Genomic DNA, 25,605 nt, shown 5'->3' with positions numbered 1-25,605 from the left:
TGTGCAATGCTTCGAAAAGATTTCTGTATATCTCAAATTTTAATAGACCTTTTTATCAACACTTCATTTATGCCACTATTTTTTATGCCAGACCTATTGCAATTGTAAATTGCCTGTCAAGATACCCCTCCAATAGTTAGCAGGTATGAAAAAAATATTATAGCTACCTATAGATGTATTGAATGACCCAATTTATTACTTAAGAACGAACAATTCTGTCCACAATATGAAAATTTGATCTACAGATGTCGCCTTTTACTTTGGCATCGTTTTGTTTAATGCACGTTTACGCCAATTTAAGGTTTGAATATTGAATACTGCGATGGTAGCGCCATCCATCGGTCAAACATTTAAAATTAGCAATTAATTACAAATGAAAAATTCATTAAAAAAATCATTTTCCAGTGGACCAAATTATAAATCTAAACCATTCTCGAATCTCCTTGAACATACACACAAAATTTCATCAAAATCGGTCCATCCGTTTAGGAGCAGTTCAAATGCAAACACACGGTCAGAAGATTTATATATATAAAGATATGTACACAGTTATACCTTTACAGCATGCAAAGTAGGAATACATGGGCAGGCTTTCACTACATGCACAAAGCACTTCAGTTTCGCACAAAAAATGTACTTTATGTCACGCATACGCCATGGTGCCCCCTAGTGATGAGCGATATTTCACTACCGGTGATTTTTTCACTGTGATTGAAAAATCGCAAATCGCAACTGCGATCACATTTTATAAATAGTTGTTCGTTTCTGTGAACTGCGATTGCGATAGCAGTTCTAACCTGTGAATTGCGATTGCGATAGCAGTTTGCAATAAATGTGCGAAACTGTGATTTAATAGTACAGTACTTGCGATCATAATAGCAAATAGCAGAAAAGTAGCAGCTTTCTTCAGGGTATTGTATACATATGTGCGTATATGCTATTTTTCGTCATAGCAGTTTGAAGTTTTGAGTATAACGTTCTTATAATTTCTAATAATGGCAGGAAATTTATCAAGTGACATCTGCCATCCATGTTTGAAGTAGTAGATGACATTTTTAATTTTACTTATTGTTCAAACCAAATTAAAACTCTTTTCATGGTTGCAATATTCATAAACATTTACATTAAGTTTTTAATAACACTTAGTAATAAATGATATGAATGTAGGAATGGGATATCGGGGTAGGTGGCAACTCTACGCAGGCGAGGAACGACAGAACATGAAACGAACGGACAGAGGACGAAATAGGAAAAACGGACAAGGTATAGACAGTCAAGTAAGATACACAGAGGCGTGCGCAACGATCAGTCGTCAAACTGTTGCGCCGGGTAGTTCGGTAGTTCTAAGTGGCCAATTAGTATATAAGCATCTACATATGTACTTTTAATTGTTTCAATAAACGTGATTGTAAGTGAATAAAGTGTTTTTTATTACAAGTAAAGTGTGTTTTACTACAATTTGGGGGCTCGTCCGAAATTGTGAACAAGTGCGGTGCTAAGTAAAAAAGAGGAAAAAACTATTACGCAGGCCCGCAGGCAAATGAAAGTGAAAAGTGATATTAGTACGCAGTAGACAAATTAACGCGCTCGCAAATAAGCGCATGTGAAAAGCAACGCATTCAAAGACAATTTGATTTGCGCAAAAACAAAATCAGACAATTTGCAGAACAAAGTGCAGTGAAAACGCGGTGTAGGTGCTGTACGTAAATTTTAACTTCCCCGGAATTGTGGGTACTCCAACGGACACAGTACCGTTTTACCGGTGAATAACAGTTATTCTAAAACAAGTGTCTGGCCAAGTAGTCACAGTTAAAAGTAGAAAAAACAATCGAAAGCATTAAAACGAAAGTGCCAAAAGACGTTAGCCGGAAAGAGACAGCAACGTACTTGCGTACTCTTTATGTGAATTTGTGTGTGTCCGCTTATATTCCGAAAAGCAGCGCATCGAACAGTTCTGCCAACAGAAAGGAGAACACACAGGCAGCAACGTATAAACTCTGAGACGCTTTTATGTATATATGTACTGATAAACGGCGCAAGTCAAGACATCGATCAAGTATTTACATAGTGAGAGTGAGCGTGCATCTACTTGGTACAGCAGGAAGTATAGCAGCGAGAACAACACAACAGGCAGCAACGTATAAACTCTGAGACGCTTTTATGTATATATGTACTGAGAAACGGCGCAAGTCAAGGCATCGATCAAGTACATAGTGAGAGTGAGCGTGCATCTACTTGGTACAGCAGCAGGCATAGCAGCGAGAACAACCCAACAGGCAGCAGCAGCAAATTAGTGACGGCGAGGAGTAACGTAAATGGAATTACATGTAGTCGTGGAGATTTTGGGTATTTGTTTTCTCTTATTTATATTGGTTATATCTAATTTATCCTAAGTTATTTTGATTGAAATCACATATGTATGTCACTGCGGACAAGTAGTTAAAAATTATATCTAATTCTAAGGTTAATATTGTTCATGCTATAAGTGTAAGTTTTGTTGTGGTGTAGTCAACAATTTGTAAGATGGATACCGACACGATTAGGGCAATGACGGTGGAGATGCTTAAAGAAAAACTTAGGGAACTTAATTTAAGTGTTGTCGGTAGGAAAAAAGAATTGCAGCTGCGATTGCTACAGCATATGGTTTTTGAAGGGGAAGAAGATGCTCCTAGTGAAAATGAATCGACAAATTCAGTTTACGATGATGCTCCGGCTGATAATTTAGGTGGGCAAAGAGCGATGTTTACACTGCGCGATATAGAAGATAGTGTTTCGCCATTTTCTGGTGATGGTACGCGAGTTACGTCGACGTCGATGCCAACCACTATCGGCATGACCGATATGAATGCAACTGCAATTCATAAGAACTGCAATAAAGAAATAATGCCGACGTCAACGTTAACGACCTACCCCAAAACACTTAGAATTAACTGGTCTACTTAAATATTTTCCCTTTTTTTGTTACCGCAACAATATTGCGACCACACGAAATATGCATATCATATTTCGAAACAAACCAGGGCACTTACATTGGATCACATTGCATTTCCGCTGCACATTTAATATGTTCAAACGAATATTGCGATAGCAATTAACGTCACAATAAATAGTGCAACATAAATATTTGAGGGAATGCAATTGATGTAATGTGAGAAGTAGGCCACTTGACAAATATTGTCGCAACTACAAGTGGTTGAGCCAAAATAATAATAAGAAAAGAAATAATGTATTTTGTATCAGAAAATAGAACTTAGCTTAAGAAAATATTGGAAATAAATAAACAGAAGAATTCTGACGATCAATCCGACAAGTCGTAGTTTTCTTTTCGCGGTTCACTAAACTGAAGTTTAATAACCACAACTGGCGCAGTCGACGGAACTTTGTCCTTAGACAAAGAAAAAGAGCCTGACACAACATAAATATTTTAGAGTGAACTTCTGACATATTACGAAATCTAACTGCCAAAAGTCATTGAATCATTTACTTACTATTACTATTGCTTGCGGGTTCAAACAGTGTTACATCATTTTATAAATACATATAAAAGAACTAACTTCTCGAAAAAAAAAACATAATTCTACACATTTAACTACCACAATGGCAATCACCAACAACGATCTAAACCGGATATCAGCGTCGGACCTCCTTAAGGAAGCTGCGAAAATCAAAGAGTTCAGAGGCGACGGGAGCTACGACATATCTTCTTTCATTGGAGAGGTGGAACTGATCCTGCCCTTGTTCGACGAGAACCAAGCGGTCAAAAATTATGTATGGGAGAGACACATAAAGACCAAGATCCAAGGAGAGGCGCTCCAGATAATACGGACACTAAACAGAGACTCATCGTGGGACGAAGTGAAGACAGAACTGATACGGAACTTCGGAATAAGGGAAAGCTACCACCAACTCTTCCACCAGGCCATCACAACCAGGCAGTATAATGTAAGTCATTATTATTACAACTTAAAAAACATATTAGATAAGCTTAACTCAAAATATAATTTAGACGAAAATAAGCCGACAGAATTTTCTCCTAAGACTAATGAGTCATTAATATTAAAAACATTTTTAAATAATATTCCGCCTCATTTATCGTCAATAATTTACGGTAGGAACATTAACTCATTAAGGGAAGCATTTTACGTATTAGAAGAAACAGGACTTACTAATAGAAGCTACTATGGTCAAGTAGGAAATAAAATAAACAATCAAAGACCTGGGGATCATAACCAAACAAATAATAGGTTTTATAATTTTAACAATTCTAATAATAGATTCAACAACGAAAGAACAAGGACGAATCCTAGACAAGGAAATACAGAACAAACACAATTAAACAGTAATCGTTTCAATAATCAAAATCAAAGTAATAACACAGCAAGCTCATTCAGACGGACTTACCAAAACCATAACAATTATAACGGTGAAAGAAGTATTAACTATAGGAATGAAATTCCAATGGAAGTAGACCATATAAACCAAGAAGTAAATTTTCCCTTGGACCATACCAAAACTACCTTCCGTTAGTAGAATTAACAATAAAAAATGAAAATATTACATGCCTAATCGACTCAGGCTCTACTACGTCCCTTATCGACAAGAGAAAATTAATGAAGTATAACAGAATACTATTAAATAACCCAATAAAAATCCGGTCATTTAATAGTGAAGCACTAATCAAATGGGAAATAATAACAAGTTTACCCCTCGAATTTAATTTTGACGCAAATATGTCATGGAAATTAACTGATTTACATAATAAAGGATTCGATGCAATCCTTGGGCAAAACATACTAAAACCATTACAAGCAGTTATTGATATGAGAAACGATACCTTAACAATTAATAACGAAGTGATAAAATTTATGAATTCTTGCCCATATAATTTTAATGAAATTTATCAATTAGAAAGTACGGAAAATAGGGACTTACAAATTGAGCAATTTACAACAAATCTAAATAAAGAAGAGAAATTTTTAGTTAGTAAGTTAATAAAAAATTACAAGAACCTATTTTATAAAGAAGGAGATGACCTTACTAGTACATCAGCTATTGAACACGAGATAGTGACCACGATAGACACTCCAGTATATTCAAAAATTTACAGATACCCACAGATACACGAAGAAGAGATAACTAAACAAATTAAAGAAATGTTAAAACAAGGAATCATAAGAAATAGTAATTCCCCTTACAATAGTCCTTTATGGATAGTACCAAAAAAATCAGATAACTCCCAAACAAAGAAATGGCGGATCGTGATAGACTACAGAAAACTAAATGATATCACAATCGATGACAAATTCCCAATCCCAAACATTGATAATATATTAGATAAATTAGGAAGAGCTGTATACTTTACGACACTCGATCTCGCAAAAGGATTCCACCAAATCTTAGTAAAAGAGGAAGATAGAAAGAAAACCGCGTTTTCCACCCCTTTTGGTCATTACGAATACGTTAGAATGCCATTCGGTCTCAAAAACGCCCCATCAACCTTCCAAAGGCTGATGAATTGTGTTCTTAGAGAATACATAAATAAAATATGCGTAGTATACATGGATGACATTCTCGTTTTTAGTACAAAATTAGAAGAGCATATACAAAGCCTAACAAAAATTTTCAATGCACTAAAGAAGCATAACCTTAAGGTACAATTTGACAAGTGCAATTTTTGTGCCAAAGAAACACAATTTCTAGGCCACGTTTTAACACCTGAAGGAGTTAAACCGAATTTCGAGAAAATAAATAAAATACAAGATCTAAAATTACCAAAAACAACAAGACAAATAAAGTCTTTTCTAGGAGCTACGGGATATTATCGGAAATTTATAAAAGACTACGCGAAAGTAGCACAACCTATGACACATTTTCTAAAGAAAAATGTTAAAATTAATATTAACGACTCTACATATATAAACTCATTTCAAAAATTAAAACAAATAATGACAGAAGCTCCAGTACTAAGTTATCCAGATTTCAAAAAGAAATTTACATTAACTACTGATGCAAGCAATTTCGCAATCGGTGCCGTATTACAACAAAATGGACATCCTGTATGTTATGCGAGTAGAACACTCAACGACCACGAACGTAGATATTCTACAACAGAAAAGGAGTTGTTAGCAATCGTTTGGGCCACAAACTACTTCCGGCCTTACTTATATGGCGTCCAATTTGATTTATTAACGGATCATCAACCATTAAAATGGCTATACACGAAGGCTCATTGTAAAGATATAAATCCTAGACTACAAAGATGGATAATAAAATTAGGAGAATACAACATGAACGTAAATTATATAAAAGGAAAGGAAAACAAAGTAGCAGATTTCCTTAGCAGAATCAATAATAACACCAATTTAATAAATTTTATGGAAACAGGTAGCAATCTATCTTTAGAAAATAATTTAGACGAAAACGATGTAAATACAATACACTCTCAGGAGGAGCAATTGAACAACCATATACCCATTTTGGACACCATAGTCAATCGGTTTAAAATTCAGATAATTTTAACAGATAACAAACAATTGGAGTTCGAAATAAAACACAACAATAAAAAAATATACGTAACACCAGTAGATCTCGACAACAATATTTCTGATATCCTCAGAAGACATATCACTTCAGGCAAAATTGGCATATACAGCGAAGTTAACGACCATGAATATAATAAATTACAACAAAAAATCATCGAGTTATTTGATGGATTCGACAACATTAAATTTGTTAAATGTTCATACCACGCTAAAGATATAAATAGCGAAGAAGAAGCCTACAGACATATCCAAAATTATAACAAGTTTGAAACAGGACACACAGGAATATCGGAGAACTACGAAGGAGTTAAAAGACATATCTACTTCCCAAATTTGAAAAAACTGGTGCACAAATTCGTAAACAACTGCGATACATGCAACAGAGTCAAATATGATAGGCGACCTATAAGATCAAAATTTAATTTAACGGAAACACCGAAAGATTGCAAAGAAATAATTCACATGGATTGCTACACTAATTCAAAAGCGAATTTTCTAACTTTTATAGACAGGTTTTCTAAATTCGCCACAGCATTTTTTCTTGAAGATAGGACCAGCCAAACTATAATCGAAAAAATAAACCAATATAAGTCGCAAAGAGGACATTTTAAAAAAATTATTGCTGATAACGAATTTAAAAGCATTAATGTTAAAGATTTCCTCAGAAACGAAAATATTGAACTACATCTCGTTAAACCAAATAACCACACCGGCAATTCTGATATAGAACGCCTACACAATACACTAGGAGAAAAAATTAGAGTATTAGGTATAGAAAATAAAAACTCTAGTATAACAAATAAAATGAGCAAAGCTATAGAATGGTATAATAACAGCTACCACTCAGTTACAAAAGAAAAACCCATAAATATTGAGGAAGGTAAATGTAACAAGAGCACAATTTATGACAGAATATTCAAAGAAAAATCTAAGCGAATAAATAAGAGTAACGAAAACAGAGAACACTATGTAGAAGAAAGAAATATAGGTTACGTAAAGAATTACAAAAGCGTTAGGCATAAGGAACAACCGAAGTTTATAAAAACAAATCTAAACGATATACATTTAAACAACGTTAAACGGAAATACAAATTTGCAGGGGCAATGGATCCTGAAACTTTTGATCCTGACAGCAATTTGGACCCTGGGGCTGGGACAAGTAACAATAGATAAAATAGAAAGCAACAAAGGATATATAGAAATACAAACAGGCGATGCAGATATAGTTAAGTCATATGTAACAATATTACACGTTATAAATCCACTAGAAATATCAAATTTACTTAATGAAATAGAATCTAATATAAAATCGGCAAATCTGCAAGTAGGACAAGCAATACTAAACATGCAAATTAAATTTATTAGAAGCAAAATAAATACTATCACACCCCACAGACAAAAAAGAGGCCTACTAAATGCTGTAGGAACTGTACAAAAATGGCTTTACGGTACCATGGACGACAATGATAGACAAGACCTTGAACAACACCTCAACATAATCGACACAAACAACCACAAGGCTATCGAAACAATAAACAAACAAATAGATATTAATACTAATTTCAATAAAACGTTTCTTGAATTAAAAAGACTTATGCATAACGATAGGGATATGATATCTGCAAAACTAAACTCCATAGGGAGCATAAGTAAAAGGACCCAAGACGAAATTTTATACCTCGACTTTTCTCTAAAACTGAAAATATTACAGGACAATGTAGAACACATACAAGACAATATAGCAGCAAGTGGTTTAGGAATTTTACATAGCAACATGATAACCGACCAAGAAATAACAAAATACAACTTAGACTCACAAAAATTGAAAAAAATAAAATTAGGATCCCTTACAGACAAAAACCATAATATTATTTTCGCTATCAAAATTCCAACAGAAATAATAACACTACACACATCTATAATATTGCCGTTAGGAGATATAAGCAACTTTGAGTTAATGTTTCAACAAGTATATGCACTAAGATATAACAATGAATTGTACGAATTTAATGATAATGTAGATTTACAACGTCTTAAGCCAATTAATAATTGTTTGATAAAAAGAAACTGTATGAAAATTTTTAATAACGCCTCCGAAATTATAAACATTAACGAAGGAATTATATTTGTAAAAAATACTAAAAATACTAGTGTAGAAAGTGACTGCATTATAAACAACAGCTCTCCCTTAAGCGGAAACTATTTAATACATTTTTACAATTGTAGCATAACAATTAATAATAAAACATTTTCAACAAAAAGTAAAATAATTAAAAGTAGCATTGTATTAGCAAGCGATATAGACAACATTAAAGATATAAATAAGAAACTTATATTTGATGATATTATATTACAACAAATAGAAAATATAAACTTTATAGATGAAGTTAAATACCAAAAACGACAACAATACATACAAATAAGCATATATACAATATCAATTGTAATTATAGTCAGTCTTTCGATAATCATTTATTGTAAAAACAAGAGAAAGAATTTCAAAATTACTAATGTGATCTCCCAGGAGAGAGCTCAATCAAGGGGGGGAGGAGTTACGTCGACGTCGATGCCAACCACTATCGGCATGACCGATATGAATGCAACTGCAATTCATAAGAACTGCAATAAAGAAATAATGCCGACGTCAACGTTAACGACCTACCCCAAAACACTTAGAATTAACTACTTAAATATTTTCCCTTTTTTTTGTTACCGCAACAATATTGCGACCACACGAAATATGCATATCATATTTCGAAACAAACCAGGGCACTTACATTGGATCACATTGCATTTCCGCTGCACATTTAATATGTTCAAACGAATATTGCGATAGCAATTAACGTCACAATAAATAGTGCAACATAAATATTTGAGGGAATGCAATTGATGTAATGTGAGAAGTAGGCCACTTGACAAATATTGTCGCAACTACAAGTGGTTGAGCCAAAATAATAATAAGAAAAGAAATAATGTATTTTGTATCAGAAAATAGAACTTAGCTTAAGAAAATATTGGAAATAAATAAACAGAAGAATTCTGACGATCAATCCGACAAGTCGTAGTTTTCTTTTCGCGGTTCACTAAACTGAAGTTTAATAACCACAACTCGCGCGGAGTGAATCACTGGGTGGAGGAATTCGAAGATGTTGCCGACACTGTAGGGTGGAGTGGCCTACAGAGGTATGTGTATGCGAAACAATTGCTTAGAGGTGCGGCTAAATCGTTCGCTCGGGGCTTAGTAGGTTGCAGAGACTGGAAGAATCTAAAAGATGCATTGCTAGAAGAGTTCGGTGAAAAGTTGTGCGCCTTTGAAATCCACCGCCCGTTGAGAAACAGGCGAAAGGAAACTAGGGAAAGCATCTACGAATATTTGTACGCACTGATAGAAATAGGGAAACCTATCAATCTTGATGAAAAAAGTATTGTGGAATATTTTGTAGAGGGAGTACCAGACACGAGGTCAAGTAAAGCTATGTTGTACCAGGCGAAAAGCATAAAGGAACTAAAAGAACAGATCCTAGTTTACGAAAAAATTAGAGGGGGACCAACGTCGTCAAACAGAGTGTCCACGCCTCAGACAGGGTCAGGAAAAAATTTTAGTGAAAGGATGCCACAAAGGAACAAGTGTTTCAAATGCGACAAAGAAGGTAATTTTGCCAGAGAATGTCCTGGGTCAGGACCCAGTAATGCAATATGTTTTAAATGTAGGCAAAGAGGCCATATTGCCAAAGATTGCAAAATGGTTAAAGGTGAGCGAGTAAACACGTTAGGCCACCACAAGGGAAGCAAACGGAAAAGTAGCCTAATATTTATCGATGTGTCAATTAATAACGTTACTTTTAGTGCGCTAGTAGATACAGGCTGCGACTCATGTATAATGAGATACGATACTCTTTTGATGTTAGGTGACATCGAGCTTAGTAGGGAGAAGCGGAAATTGTATGGAATAGGCAAGGGGCAACTCACGACATTGGGTTGCTTTGACGCTGAAATCGAGATCAACGAGGTGGTGTTGGAAATTACTTTCCACGTAGTAAGAGAACGCGATATACCGTACGCTGCCATAATAGGAAGCGATGTCCTCAAGGACGTGGAACTGGTTTTTAGGCAAGGGACAGTAACGTTCAAGAAAACGAGTACTGGAGTAGTACCGGGTAGTGACGGCACCGGTGGGAAGGTTAGCAAGGCAGAGTCGGAGTGCCAGGGTGGCAGCTCTGAAGAGGTTGAGACCGAGATGAGGGTCTCGCACCGTAAGTCGGTGGAGTTGACAGGATTAGTCCAGGGTGAAGTTTCCAGGGAAGGTGTCAGCGTAGAATGGGGAAATGGTTTCTTGAGAGAGTTTGAAGCGTTGTGTCTAGCCGAGAATGAAGGACCAGAAGAGAAGTCGAAGGGAATCGACGTATCGCATTTAGATGGAAGTATTGCCAAGGAAGTAGAGCGCCTAGTTAATACATACATGCCCGGAAAGCCGTCAAGCGCACCGGTGCAGATGAAGCTTATTCTATCGGATGATAGGCCCGTGTGGCAGCGTCCACGTCGAACGTCAGTTGAAGACCAGCGTTACATAGATGAACAGGTGCAAGCCATGCTAGAAGAGGGGATTATACAATACAGCACTTCGGAATATGCATCACCTGTGGTACTGACGAAGAAAAAAGATGGGACAAAGCGGTTTTGTTGCGATTTTCGCAAAATTAACGAGAGAATTGTTAGGGACAACTTCCCGATGGCCCTTGTAGACGAAGTGTTAGATAAGTTGCAGGGCGCGAAAGTTTTCACAACACTCGACCTAAAAAATGGGTTTTATCACGTACCAGTCGAACCTGACTCGCGAAAGTATACTTCGTTTGTCACCCACAGCGGCCAATTTGAATTCTGTTTCGTACCATTTGGTATTACCAACTCACCGGCAGTGTTTTGCAGGTTTATTCGAGCAGTTTTTCAGAATATGCTCAAAGATGATACGATTATCATATACATGGACGACATCGTTATTCCCGCCAAGGATGAGAACGAATCGTTGGAAAAACTACGTAGGGTACTGAGACAGGCTAGCGAACATGGGTTACAGATAAAGTGGGAGAAATGTCAGTTCATAAAGAAGCAAATTAATTTTTTGGGGTACATCCTGGAGAACGGTCAAATTTTACCGTCAGTAGAGAAAACCAGGGCCGTGCGAAACTTTCCTATACCGACAAGTAAAAAGGAAATACAGAGGTTTTTAGGATTAACATCGTTTTTTAGGCGTTTTATACGAGACTATTCCATAATAGCCAAACCACTCTCAGACTTACTCAGGATGGATGAAGCTTTCAAAATGGGCGTAGACCAGTTATTAGCTGTAGAAGAGTTGAAAAAAGCATTGATTAACGCACCGGCATTAAAACTTTTTGACCCTTCTGCGGAAACGGAAGTACACGCAGACGCTTCTAAACAGGGTTTTGGAGCGGTCTTGTTGCAAAGGGATTCAGAGGATCGATTGTTTCACCCTGTCGAGTATATGAGCCGCAAAACTACATGGGCGGAAGAAAAGTATAGCGCATTCGAACTAGAGGTTTTAGCAGTGGTTAAGGCATTGCAGAAATGGAACCTATACCTTAAAGATAGGAAGTTCAAAATAGTTAGCGATTGCAACGCTTTCGCCATGACGGTCAAGAAGAGAGATGTCCCAGATAGGGTTATGCGGTGGGCTATGTATCTGCAAGAATACGACTACAGGGTGGAACACAGGTCGGGGTCGCGTATGAGGCACGTGGATGCACTGAGTCGCGTTTATTGTTTATTAGCCGAAGATTCACTAACAGTTAGACTGAGAGAGGCGCAGGAGCAAGATACGTGGATTAGAGCAGTGAAGAAGATCCTGGAAACAGGAAGTTATGAGAATTTCTTCTTGAAGAACGGTATAGTTTATTGTGACACCATAAAAGAACTGCTCGTAGTACCATCCAGCATGGAAACAGAGATAATTAAACTAGCACACGATCAGAATCATTTTGCTCGGAAAAAGACACAGGAACTTGTAGAGAAAAACTACTATATACCAGATTTGACAGAAAAGGTAGCAAAAGTTATAAAGAGGGATGCGTGGAATGCATAATCGTAGACGCAAAAAGAGGCAAAAAGGAAGGGTTTTTGCATCCAATAGATAAAGCATGTGAGCCGCTAGGGACCTATCACATTGATCACGTCGGGCCATTAACCGAAACACGCAAGAAATATAACCACATTCTAGTAATAGTGGACGGGTTTTCCAAGTTTACATGGTTATACCCTACAAAGTCTACGGGGGTGGATGAGGTGATCGATAGGCTGGAGAGACAGGCTTCGATATTTGGCAACCCCAAACGAGTAGTAACCGATAGAGGGGCAGCATTCACGTCTAATAGCTTCAGGGACTATTGTAAAAAAGAAAACATACAACATTTTTTAATCGCAACAGGAGTACCACGCGGGAACGGGCAAGTGGAGCGCGTACACAGAACGGTCATTCCAATTATAGCTAAGAAGTGTCAAAGCAACCCCACCCAGTGGTACAATCAGGTGCCGAAGATACAACAAGTTTTAAATAACACTGTTCCGCGCAGCACTAGAACATCGCCCTTTAAAATTCTCACCGGGTTAGATATGCGGGTAAACGATTACCCAGATTTGAGACAAATATTAGACGATTTAACAATAGAAGAGCTAGATACCGAACGAGACTTAGTAAGACAAAGTGCTCAAGAAAATATAAATAAAATACAAAACGAAAACTGTAGAACTTTCAATAAAAATAGGAAAGAAGAAGTTAGCTACAACATCGGTGATCTAGTTGCTATCAAAAAGACTCAGTTCGGGACCGCTATGAAACTGAGGCCAAAATATTTAGGACCGTATAGGGTAGCCGCCAAGCTAAACCACGGTAGATATGAGGTGAGGAAAGTGGGTAACCACGAGGGCCCGCTTAGAACAACAACCATAGCTGAAAATATGAAGCCATGGCGCTAGCTATTCGAGGTCGAATAAGGTGTCAGGGTGGCCGATTGTAGGAATGGGATATCGGGGTAGGTGGCAACTCTACGCAGGCGAGGAACGACAGAACATGAAACGAACGGACAGAGGACGAAATAGGAAAAACGGACAAGGTATAGACAGTCAAGTAAGATACACAGAGGCGTGCGCAACGATCAGTCGTCAAACTGTTGCGCAGGGTAGTTCGGTAGTTCTAAGTGGCCAATTAGTATATAAGCATCTACATATGTACTTTTAATTGTTTCAGTAAACGTGATTGTAAGTGAATAAAGTGTTTTCTATTACAACAAGTGTATTTTACTACATGAATTTTAATAAAAATGGAGTTACTTTTACTGTTTTATATTTATTTATTCTTTCATTAAGATGCTCTTATAATTATTTCGTTTAACCGAATATTATTTAATTTAAAACAAGAATTGTAATTAATTAATTTCAGAAAAAAATATGGAATATAAGAATTACGGGTTTTTAATATTTTCCCAAAGATTAGAAAACTCCCGTTATTAATTTGGTCTTGAAAATATTATTAGCGGGTATTCAAAACATTCTGATGGATTTTGGAATTCCCGTCATTAGTTTTTCTTTGAAAATATTGAAAGCGGACCATACCAAATGAATTATGCAATAAGCTCTAAGTTTCAGGTAACCGAACCTCTTCAACATTTGCGAAAAGAAAGGCGAAAAAACTTGACTCGAGTTACAGGAACCAAAAGAGAATTTGCCGCCAATAACGACAAAAGGTTCCGTCGTTCCCACGACAGTCGGGTCTACATAACTGGAAGGGACCCGGACTTTTATTCGGCCAAACAGTGTCAAATGGGCAGGATCTGTCGCTACAACAAAAACAACAAAAAGGCTCCGTTTGAACGTCGACTCAGTTGCGATCGCAATAGCAATATAAAATCACAGTGATTTAAATTAGCAATCACTGAAATCACAGATATCGAAAAATCGCAATATCGCTCATCTCTAGTGCCCCCCCATCTACAGCATCATCTTCGGTGCAGCCGAAGTTAACGTTTTTTGTGAAAAAATCAATTTAAATTGCTTTGGAGTTAATCTCGATTTTAAATCAGTTTTAGACGTAAGTTACGTATTCAAAATGATCAAACAGAAAAATAAAATTGCTACGCGTAAAATACCGTATAAAAACCATATAAAGGGTTACTTCAAAATTTCATTATATAGGAAATGGATACGAAAATAGTATTAAACAAACCAAATAAAAATTTCAAAACTTTTTTGTATTAATCTTCATACTTCTCAATTATTAAATTTACTCATATGACATGTTTGCCGACTTTCCTGGCTTGAAAGAATACAATAAAAACGATAAAAACATTATCTAAAAAGGACAAAAATCAGTAAAAGTTATTTTATTGTTCAATTGCTGTTGTAAGAATCTCACTTGCGTATCCGCAGTGTAAGTAAAATTGGAGTGAGTGTTATGAGTTCTTTTCGGTAAGAAAATATTGAGAACAAAATAAATTCCGGTTGCCATTACTAATTCTTCTTCAAAAACTTCTAGAACGATGTCAACTTTATATGCCTTTTACAAGTAGATACTTTCTACATTAGAGTGTAAATTATTATTATCTTTCAGACTCAAACTTCTAATATTTAACGTTTAATTACTTGCATAGGAACTTTTTCAAAGGGTGGCTACCCTTTCGTTTTAAATACTCGTGTCGTTTTAAATAATTTATTTATTTTGTTGGAAAAAAACTTAAAGGAATATAACAGTAATAATTTATAACAAATAAATTCTAAGTCAGCATTTTGTATATACATCTATTTATTATTTTCCACCTTCCTCTGTGCCTAGGCCTCTGAGTCTTCCTTTTGTATGCATCTCAACAAGCGTCTGCTGTAAAGTCTAACAATTTTTGTGCTCCATTTTACCACTTGCCGTCAGTCCCTCTCCAGTGCCTGTAAGCTAAATATTTTAATATATATCGGGTTTCCCAATAGGGATGATATAATTTTTAAGTGTTGTTCCGGCCAATGTCAATGTAGAGCGGTATGGATCGATGATAACCAACTTCTTATGGCCGCATTTGGAAGAAGTTGAAGTTGACAACATCTGATTCCAACAAGTCAGGGCTACGTGTCACATAGCATGAGCAATAACAGAATTATTGAGAGAAAAGTTTGGAGATACGATAATTTCCAAATTGTGACATTGAATGATCTCCAAGAAGTTGTAATTTAACACCATATGACTAATTCTTGTGATGTTATTTAAAGCCATTGGTCTTTACTAATAAACCAGACTCTCCTCAGGCTTTAGAATTCAATATTGAAAGTATTATTCATGAAAGTGGAATGGAAAAAGTACTCGAAAATTGAGTTCATCGAAGTCGTGTCGTGGAGGCCATTTGATTGGTGTTATATTACGTAATTAGTTTCCTTAAAAATTGTTGTGCTGTTTAAATGAAAGTCATATCACTCTTATTGGAAAACCCTGTATGTGTGCGCTTATGTCGTGCGATGTTGTTGAGCGCTTGAGTGGTCACCAGGTGCATATTCGTTACATATGTATTAGAAACAGGCAGCCATGGTTGTTAACGCCAACAACAAATGAAGTGTGCATATGTACAGCTTAGTTATTGAGAGTTTGACAAGGATTAAGAATCAAGGCAAGCAAGAGACAAGGAAGAGAGAGCAAGTGAAAGTTGTGAGTCACTCATGGCTTGAGAAAATAATGGATGTAAATAAGTAGACAGTAGGTTATATGGATTTACTATATATGTGTGCAACTGTGTTTGCAACAAAAGCTACTACATTCATGCAAGGGTTTCTTGCCACACTGGGCATCCTAACACAAAAAAGGTTAAGAAAACAGTAACAGCAAAGTCATTGGCTTAATGGTGGCAAATAGAGCAAATTGTGTGGTAAGAATTCCCTCTCGCTTCTGCCACAGACACACACCCAAATAAAGCAAAATTGATCATTTGTTAGCCAATACACGTACAATTTAACAGCTATCTAACTTTTATTTTAGGAATTTAAGCGCAAATTTTGCGATTGTTCACCTGACAGTTTTACCAACCGAATTGCACATACCCACGAGCATATACATGTGATGCACTTACAACCTCATAAGGAAATTGTGAATGAAAACCGAGCAGGCAGCAGAAGAATATTTGTCAATATATGTTTGTATATATGCGATTATGGTCGTGTGTGTGGGTATATGTGAATTATGTTGATTGCTTTTGTTGCTTCTTTCGGCGATTTACTATCTGCTTCGGCTGGAGCAAACACACACACATGCAAACATGTATATTAGGGTGATTCAAAAAAAAAAATTTTTTGTTTTTTTTTATTGGTACTCGGAAAAATGGGTTCCTAGACACCTCTAAGAAATCCTCTCCAAAATATGAGTTTTTAATTGTAAACGGGAAGGTCCTCCGCCTAACGGTTTTCTATTTTTTCTTATTATCAGATAGAAAAATTTATATCTCGCTTCCAACTACTTAAAAAAATATCTTGTTAATTAGGTTTTATAGGAAATTGAATGCTCTAAATATGGTCTCTTATGATTTTTTCGTAAACCCAACCGTTTAAAAGATATTAACGGTTGAAATTTGACTATTTATGGAAAAAATTCTTTATTTCTTATTAATTTTATAACTCAATGAAAAAAAATTATTATGAATGATGAAAACACATAGTTTTGTGGGAAATTTTACTGCTCTATAAAAATGGTCTACTATGATTTTTCGATTAAGTTAAGCGTTTACGAGATATTCATCGTCAAACATCAATGCATATTAGGGTGGATCAAAAAAAAAATTATTTTTTTTCGTTTGGTTCTGTGAAAAAACAGGTTCCTAGACACCTCTAAGAAATCCTCTCTAAAAAACCTATTATAATAATTTTTTTTCATTGAGTTATAAAATTAATAAGAAATAAAAAATTTTACCAAAAATAATCAAAGTTCAAACTGTTAATATCTTTTAAACGGTTGGACTTACGAAAAAATCTTAAGAGACCATATTTTAGAGCATTCAATTTCCTACAAAACCTAATTAACAAGATATTTTTTTTAAGTAGTTGGAAGCGAGATATAAATTTTTCTATCTGATAATAAGAAAAAATAGAAAAACCGTTAGGCGGAGGACCTTCCCGTTACAATTAAAAACTCATATTTGGAGAGGATTTCTTAGAGGTGTCTAGGAACCCATTTTTCCGAGTACCAATAAAAAAAAACAAAAAATTTTTTTTTTGAATCACCCTAATGTATATATTAATGGTATGTGCATATACTTTTCATAGGTGTATTTTTTGACAATAAGCCCACAAATAAGGCCACCACGTCCATGTCCACAACCATTTGTGACCGTAAGTAAGTAGATTACCAGTTTGCAAGGTAAATAAAAGTTAAAAGAGAAAACTGTGCCAACTGTTAACTGCCAAAGACAACACAGCACAACAACAATGCACTGATCGAAACCAAACAAACACAAACATTTATATACGTGTACATGCACAGGTCTTCTCCTTCCTGCTTAATGTCCTGTAGCTGCGGCACACTGCGCCCTAAAGCCACCTGCTTTTTTCTTAGTTGGCCGTAAATTCGTTTTGTCGCAAGTTAATTTTTGATTTTCCGTCAATAATTGGCTCCTAGCAAGATGTGAACGGTTTGTCGACAGCTTGGAATTTAAGTAAAACTCTTCTAAGTACATATTTATTGTTGTTTATTTGTCTTTGTGGCTGGGTTGGAAGTATAAGGTGGATATTTTGCTAAAGTTTTGAAATTGCGGATTACAATTGTGTGTGACAGCTTGAATATCTTTACGATATTTAAAGTAGAAATGTAAAATAATCGATTTTTCGGAATCGATCTCCAGTAGTCGGAGTCGATTAAGAATCGGTTCTTGACATTCGAAAAATCGATTGTTTTACGAGAAAACTCGATTTTCGAGTAGAATCGGAAACGAGTTTACCATCCCCACTGGCAGCCATCGGGGCACATATAAAACCTCCGCACAATAACTACCACAAAAAAAAAATGATTTTTTTTCCATGTAATTAATATGGAAAACAGAAAATTTGAAATAGGCACCTCACAATAATCATGTTAAGAGCTCATCTTTTGAGTGACTTTTTTTTACACATTTTCGAAAGTTTTGAGCCTGTTTTTCAGTTGAAAAAAAAGGTTGCCTCAGAATGGCACACCCTAATGTACATAGTCTAAATAAATGCAAGCAATTGGCGTTTGGAAAAAGTGCGAATTTGCATATGGTTTCAGCGTTTTCCATTTAATTCACCTACCGGGGGCATAATAATTTTATAGATTTTTTCAACAAACTGACTTGACCATTTCATGCGTCTCCAAGGTAGCTATTTACATAGGCATTTTACGAGCTGAAAGGCGAGCAATGTCAACTTCTTGCGCTGCGTTGAAGAAGTATGTGTCGCACACACGGCGGTCGAGTTTTGTTGTAGAGTGGCAAAAAATGCTTTTATAAATAAATAAAAAAAAATCGTAGTAAATGAAGCAGCAGCGGCACAGTCATATCGTTGACCAAAGAGTGTCCTCAAAAGTGAAAAAGATAACAAAAACATTTGCTTATCGTTATGTTTCACTTGTTCCGGCGAAGCGGCCACTTCCTCGCATAAGCACATCCTTACATATACCTGTGAGCTGGAGTCTCCTTCACATAACGCCTGCTACTGCTCCAACATTTTCTACGCCTGTTACGACCATCCTGCCCCGTTCACTTACCCACATTTATGCGGTTGAGTGGTTGCATGCGGTTTGCGGACTATTTCGCTGACCAAACATATGTTTGAAGCTCGCGAGTTTTAGGTTTGTTCGAGCGGAGGAATAAAAATGCCGATGATGTTATTTCTATGACATTATATTTTATTCTCTGATGTTTCAAGTTATGTTCTGCTTATATAACTACTAAAGTGATTACAATTTTCTTAATCTATTTCTTTGTTTTGTTTATTTTCTTATGAAATACAATATTTGTAAAATGTAATCTTATTTTCTATTGAATGCAAACAAACATGACTGTGGGGTTTACCCGATAATGTTTGGGTTATCATTACAGTCAAACATAAGGACCAAAACATGTTTGTATGCATTTGCATTATGAATACAATATTTGTAAAATGTAATCTTATTTTCTATTGAATGCAAACAAACATGACTGTGGGGTTTACCCGATAATGTTTGGGTTATCATTATAGTCAAACATAAGGACCAAAACATGTTTGTATACATTTGCATTATGTTCTTTATCTCTACTTGTTATCTTATATTTTTTGTAATGTTTACTTGTTTTTCTTTAATCTTTTATTTTGTCCAATTTATAATATTTTGTTGTGTGGTGTCTGGTTGGGATGATAGTGTACACATAACTCCTCCCTCCCTTAATGGAAAACTCTCCTGAGTTTGAATAGTATTGTTTTTCATTTTTTTAATTTTACAAGATATTAAAATTATTATTATAATCACAATAATACTTAAAATTGATATTCCAATATGAGAGATATTTTTGTGATATTTTAATTCATTAATTTCTTTTAAATTTTCTTCGTTTTTAAATACAAGGTCGTTAATTGTAATTTTGTTAGTGAAATTGTGAGTATCATAGTTTGGATAATAAAATCTCTGATTGTATGAAATTTTAGTATTTGAGAATGTTTGGTATAGGGTCTTAATAGTGCAGTTATTATAATGAATCAATGTAGTGTTTTTCAACTTAATTTTTCTGTTGTCGCAGTTCTGGTTTAGTTCTATGCCATTTGCATTTTTTATTAAAATAGTTTCTTCATCAATTTGTAAAATTTCTGTAATGCTATTTTTGATAAGTTCACAATTTAATAAGTAGATGCAATGTTTAGAAATTTGTAGTTCATTGAGTGTTTTAGCTTCTTCGAATTTATAAGTGACATTTTTGTATTCAAAAACATTTTCGATTTCTGCTGTTATTTCTTTACCTGCTGTGTTTGGTATAGGAATAATAGTTTTTAATTGTACCGATTGAAATTCTTTTGGGATTTTGACTACGAACATTAACAAATTTTCTTTATATTCCAAGGCGCATAATTTTATATATTGAAGTTTGTTGAGGTCTATGTTGTAATTATAAATTTCTTCATTTGTTAAAATGCTTGGGTGAAAAATACCATTTTTTGCTGAAATAATGTTTTCCTGAATCTGGTTTACTGCGTCTTTGAGAATGTTTATCTTTATTGTTTGTTCATGAAGAATCAATATTTTGTCTGTTCTCTCTTGATACACTAAAGAATTATTTCTTTCGTCTTCAATAATTTGTTTTAATTTTGTAAACGTGTTCGAAAAGAAATTATTAATTTTTATTTGGTGGTCGAGAGCTGTAATTGAATTATGTAAATTTTCATCTACTTTCTTAAGGTGATTTTCAATATCTATTCTATCTCCATCATCCATCGTTCCAAATAGAAATTTATGTACAGAACCTATACCGTTAATTAACCCTCTCTTTTTTCTACTAACTTCTTTTCTTGGGATTAATGTTTTGATTTTACCTCTCAAGATTTCAATTTCATTAGATAGGGTGTAGTAATGTAAATGTGAATATGTTTGCGAGATTTTTGTTATATTATTTAGTATGTAAAGAATTTCGCGAGGGTCAATTATGTGAATTACGAGGTCAGATGATGTAACAATCTGTTTAGTGTTGGTGATAATTTCTGCGTATCCATTGTCGGTATGTATTTCATGTACTTCCAGTTTGGCTGCATTGCTAATTATTACAATTGCTATCATCAATGTTATTTTGAAGATGTATTTGACCTAAAAATTTGTTTGGACGTTTAATATTTGTCGGGTGAATATTATCTAATGGTAATTTTCTATACCTTGGTTCGTATTTGTGCCGAACTGCTTTATAATTTTTTACGTAACCTTCTTTTTGAGTGTTATTAAACTCTTCTCTATTTCTATTTAGTTTTCCTATGCATTTTTCTTTAGTCTTCTGAATAGTGTCTTTAATCAAATTCTTATCAGTTTTTCCATTTATAACCTCAAGAGGTGTGGCTTTAATTGTAGAATGATAAGATTTGTTATACCATTCTATGCTTTGAAATACTTTTTCCGCTGTCGAAAGGCTTGGTTTTTCAATTTCTAGGACTCTAATTCTTTCGGATAGAGTATTATGAAATCTTTCGATATCTGAATTCCCAGTATGACTGTTTGGTTTTGTAAAATGAACTTCTATTTCTTCTTTCCTAAAAAAATCTTTTATGTTAATTGAGTTGAATTCATTATCTAATATTAACATTCTGGGTCTACCTTTGATAGAAAAGAATAATCTAAGCTTTTCTATAATAGTTATACTGTTTCTATCTTCTAGCTGAAATGCCATAGCAAATTTCGCAAATTTGTCTATAAAAGTAAGGAAGTAACATTTTTTATTTATGTATATATCCGCGTGAACTATTTCATTTATATCTGATGGTGTTTTCGTTAATTGAAATTTTGGTTTTAAAGGTTTTCTATCATATTTTGCTCTATTGCAAACGTCGCAATTATTTATATATTTTTGAATCAAAACTTTCAAATTTTTCCAGTATATTAGTTTTTTCAATTTTTCATAATTTTCGTTAATACCTGCATGGCCTGTTTCATTTTTATGATATTGAGCAATTTGTTTATAAACTTGTTCTTCATTTTTCATATCTTTAGCATGGAATTCACATCTAAAAAACTTTACATGTCTATTAAATATTTGAATAAGCTTTTGCTGAACTATATTGTACTGATTATCGGTTAAATAAGAAAAAATACCTACCCTTCCACTATTTATGTGCTTACGACAAAGATCTATGAAATTATTATTTTTTATATCTTCTGCGCTAATAAAAATTTTCTTCGTGTTGCCTAGTTCTTCAGATTCCATAATTTTCTTGTTTGTTAAAATGATTTGTGTATTGAAGCGATTTACAATAGTGTGTAAAATTGGAAAATGATCATTTAGTTCCTCCTCTTGAGAGTGGATTGTAGCATTTGTGCTTATGTTGTCTTCTTCCAATGAATGAATCTCGCCTGTGTTACTATCTATTCTACTTAGAAAATCGGCTACGTTATTTTCCTTTCCTTTCACGTAATTTATATTAATATTGTATTCACCTAGTTTAATTAACCATCTTTGCAATCTTGGGTTAATGTCTTTTCCCTTGTTTTTTATTTGGAGCCACTTAAGTGGTTGGTGATCGGTTAAGAGATCGAATGCTCTGCCATAAATGTATGGTCTATAATATGTCACTGCCCAGACAATAGCTAGTAGTTCTTTTTCTGTAGTGGAATAACTTCTTTCGTGTTTGTTAAGTGTTCGACTAGCATAGCTTATAGGATGACTGTCCTGGGTTAATACTGCGCCAATTGCAAAGTCACTTGCATCAGTTGAAATGCCAAATTTTTTGTTAAAGTCTGGATATTTCAATATTGGTGGGCTTACTAATAGATTTTTAAGTTTTTCAAAGGATGATATGTACTGAGGATCGCGAGTGTTTATTTTAATATCCTTTTTTAAATATTTTGTTAAACCATGTGCTACTTTAGCGTAATCTCTTACAAATTTTCTATAATAACCTGTTATACCTAGGAATGATTTAATTTGCTTTGATGTAGTAGGCAACTTTAGTTTTTGTATGTTTTCGATTTTGCTTAAATTTGGTTGTATCCCTTCTGTTGTTAAAGTGTGACCTAGAAATTCAGTTGTTTTCGCGAAAAATTTGCATTTATCTACCTGAATCTTTAAATTATGTTTTCTTAATGCTGAAAATATTTTGATGATATTTTGGGTATGTTCTTCAATACTTGAACTAAAAATTAAGATGTCGTCTAAATAAACTACACATATCTTGTTGATATATTCCCTAAGAACTGAATTCATTAAACGTTGGAAAGTTGCTGGTGCATTCTTTAGTCCGAAAGGCATTCTTATAAATTCAAAGTGTCCTTGGGGTGTAGAGAAAGCTGTTTTTGGTCTATCTTCTTCTTTTATTAATACTTGATGAAAGCCTTTTGCAAGATCTAATGTTGTAAAATACTGAGCTCTTCCAAGTTTGCTGAGTATTGTTTCTATATGGGGTATTGGAAATTTGTCATCTATAGTGACTTCGTTTAGCTTCCTGTAGTCAATAACTATTCTCCATTTTTTCTTCATTGAATTGTCTTGCTTTTTCGGTACAATCCAAAGAGGCGAGTTGTACGGGGAATTACTTTCTTTAATTATACCTTGGCGCAACATCTCGTTCATCTGTCTAATAATTTCTTCTTCATGAATTTGGGGATATCTATAAATTTTATTATAAGTTGGTCTACTTGTTTTTGTAACTATTTCATGCTGAATTTCATGAGTATGAGAAAGGTTTTTACCTTCTTGGAAAAATAAATCGCTATTTGCTTTTAGAATGTATTCTAATTTTTGCTTTTCTTCTTCATTCATATCACTATTTGATAAAATATCTAGCAAATTCCCTTTACATTCTGTAAGTATATTAATATCTTCGTAATTGTAAGGGCATGAGTTTATAAATTTAATTTTATTGCCGTTTATTTCTACATACTCCTTTTCTAAGTTAATTATTGCTTTAATAGGTTTTAAAATATTTTGTCCTATTATTGCATCAAAGTTTTTATTTTTTATGTTGGTTAGTTTCCAATGTATATAACTTTTTTCATTGAATTCGTTTGGGGTTGGGGTGACTAACTCTTTATTTAGTGAAAAATTTTCATTAATGGTGATAAAGTGTATTGGTTTATCAAGCTCAATGCATTCATAATCTTTTAACACATTATATTTCAATAATGATGTTGTAGACCCTGTGTCAATAAGACATTTAATTTTGGAATTTTTTATGGTCACTTCTATTATCGGTAACGATTGTTTTGGGCTGGCAACCGAAAATTTGCTTGTTCTTGAACGTGATCTATTTCCATCGGTTCGGGGGGGTTTTGTCTCCTTTGGACTGAATTATATCTTCTAGATTGTTGTGAATTATTTTGCCTACTTTGTCCAAAGCTAAATTGTTGATAATTGTCATTTTGGTTAGAATTGTTACGAAATTCTCTCGGCTGATTTTGTCCAAATTGAAAATTATTGGAATTTTGCATATACTGGTTATTATTGAAATTGCCAAAATTGTGAGACAAAGAATTTCTATTTGAAAAATTTCTATAATTATTTCTTTTATAATTGTTTTGTCTTTTATCAAATTGTATTAGCAAACCTGTCTCTTGAAGAACGCTAAAAGCCTCTCTAATGGTGCTTATATTTCTACTAATCACTACACTGCTTAAGTTGGGGTGTATCCCATTTAAAAATGTTTTTAGAATTAAACTTTCGTTGTTAATTGGGGAAAATTCTATAGGCTTTATCCTATCGAATTCATGTTTTAAATTTAGTTTATCTAAAATATCTTTTAAATTTTGGAAATATTGACTTACGTTATAGTTTCGTAGTACAATCGCCTGATTGTAAAGGGTGTGGTACGACTCCTTTACTCCAAAATTCTTTATGAGTTCTTCTCTCATTTGCTGCCATTTTGGTGTAGGTCCCAAAGGCCGGATGACACTTGCTGCTTCTCCTTTAATTTTTGTTTTGACGTGTCGCTGCGTTACAAATTCCAACATTGATGGGTTGGGGTTGAATAAAGGAAGGATCATGTCAACTTCCCTGATGAATGATGATAAATCTCTGCCGTCAAAGTCCATGATTCTTGAAGCTTCCTTCAAAATTTGCGATCCTGTCATCTGAAGTGGTTGCTGCTCGCCTGGATTCATTGCTGATGTATCCTCTTTTATTACAACTGAACTTGTTGTTGTTGCTTTGTATGGTGCACTTCGCTCTTTCTGCGTCTTCTGTGTGTGGGGCATTAATCTTTAATCCCACTCTTCCTGGTAATGTTGATGGGCGGAATGAAGCTATTCTTCGCCTTCACAAATTGTAGTCCTCGGAGTCGCTCTCCGACGTTCCAGATAACTTGTGTAGAAACTTAAATTTCTTAAACTTGGCTATCTGTGCCGACCGACTTATAT

At 34.6% G+C, this 25,605-nt stretch overlaps 1 protein-coding gene across 1 annotated transcript; it reads left to right on the top strand.

The window, feature by feature from the left end:
• The first annotated feature begins 977 nt into the window (after positions 1–977).
• LOC125777521 (uncharacterized) lies at positions 978–12,642 on the top strand. The gene is made up of 3 exons (XM_049452625.1): positions 978–3,942; positions 7,642–8,191; positions 10,451–12,642. Exons 1-3 carry the CDS (start codon positions 3,598–3,600, stop codon positions 12,640–12,642), a joined length of 3,087 nt encoding a protein of 1,028 aa, XP_049308582.1. The 5' UTR covers positions 978–3,597.
• The last annotated feature ends 12,963 nt before the right edge of the window (positions 12,643–25,605 follow it).

The sequence above is a fragment of the Bactrocera dorsalis genome, chromosome 3, assembly GCF_023373825.1.
Source record: "Bactrocera dorsalis isolate Fly_Bdor chromosome 3, ASM2337382v1, whole genome shotgun sequence".
In the NCBI taxonomy this organism is placed as follows: Eukaryota; Metazoa; Arthropoda; class Insecta; order Diptera; family Tephritidae; genus Bactrocera; species Bactrocera dorsalis.
The sequence above is the reverse complement of the archived record's forward strand: the minus strand, read 5'-3'. Positions and strand labels throughout refer to the sequence as shown.

Coding starts and splice junctions, on each gene's coding strand:
- LOC125777521 (XM_049452625.1), top strand. CDS start 3,598: ATGGCAATCACCAACAACGATCTAAACCGGATATCAGCGTCGGACCTC. Junction 3,943..7,641: donor TCACAACCAGGCAGTATAAT/GTAAGTCATTAT, acceptor ACAAATTTGCAG/GGGCAATGGATCCTGAAACT. Junction 8,192..10,450: donor AAACTCCATAGGGAGCATAA/GTAAAAGGACCC, acceptor TTTTGATGTTAG/GTGACATCGAGCTTAGTAGG.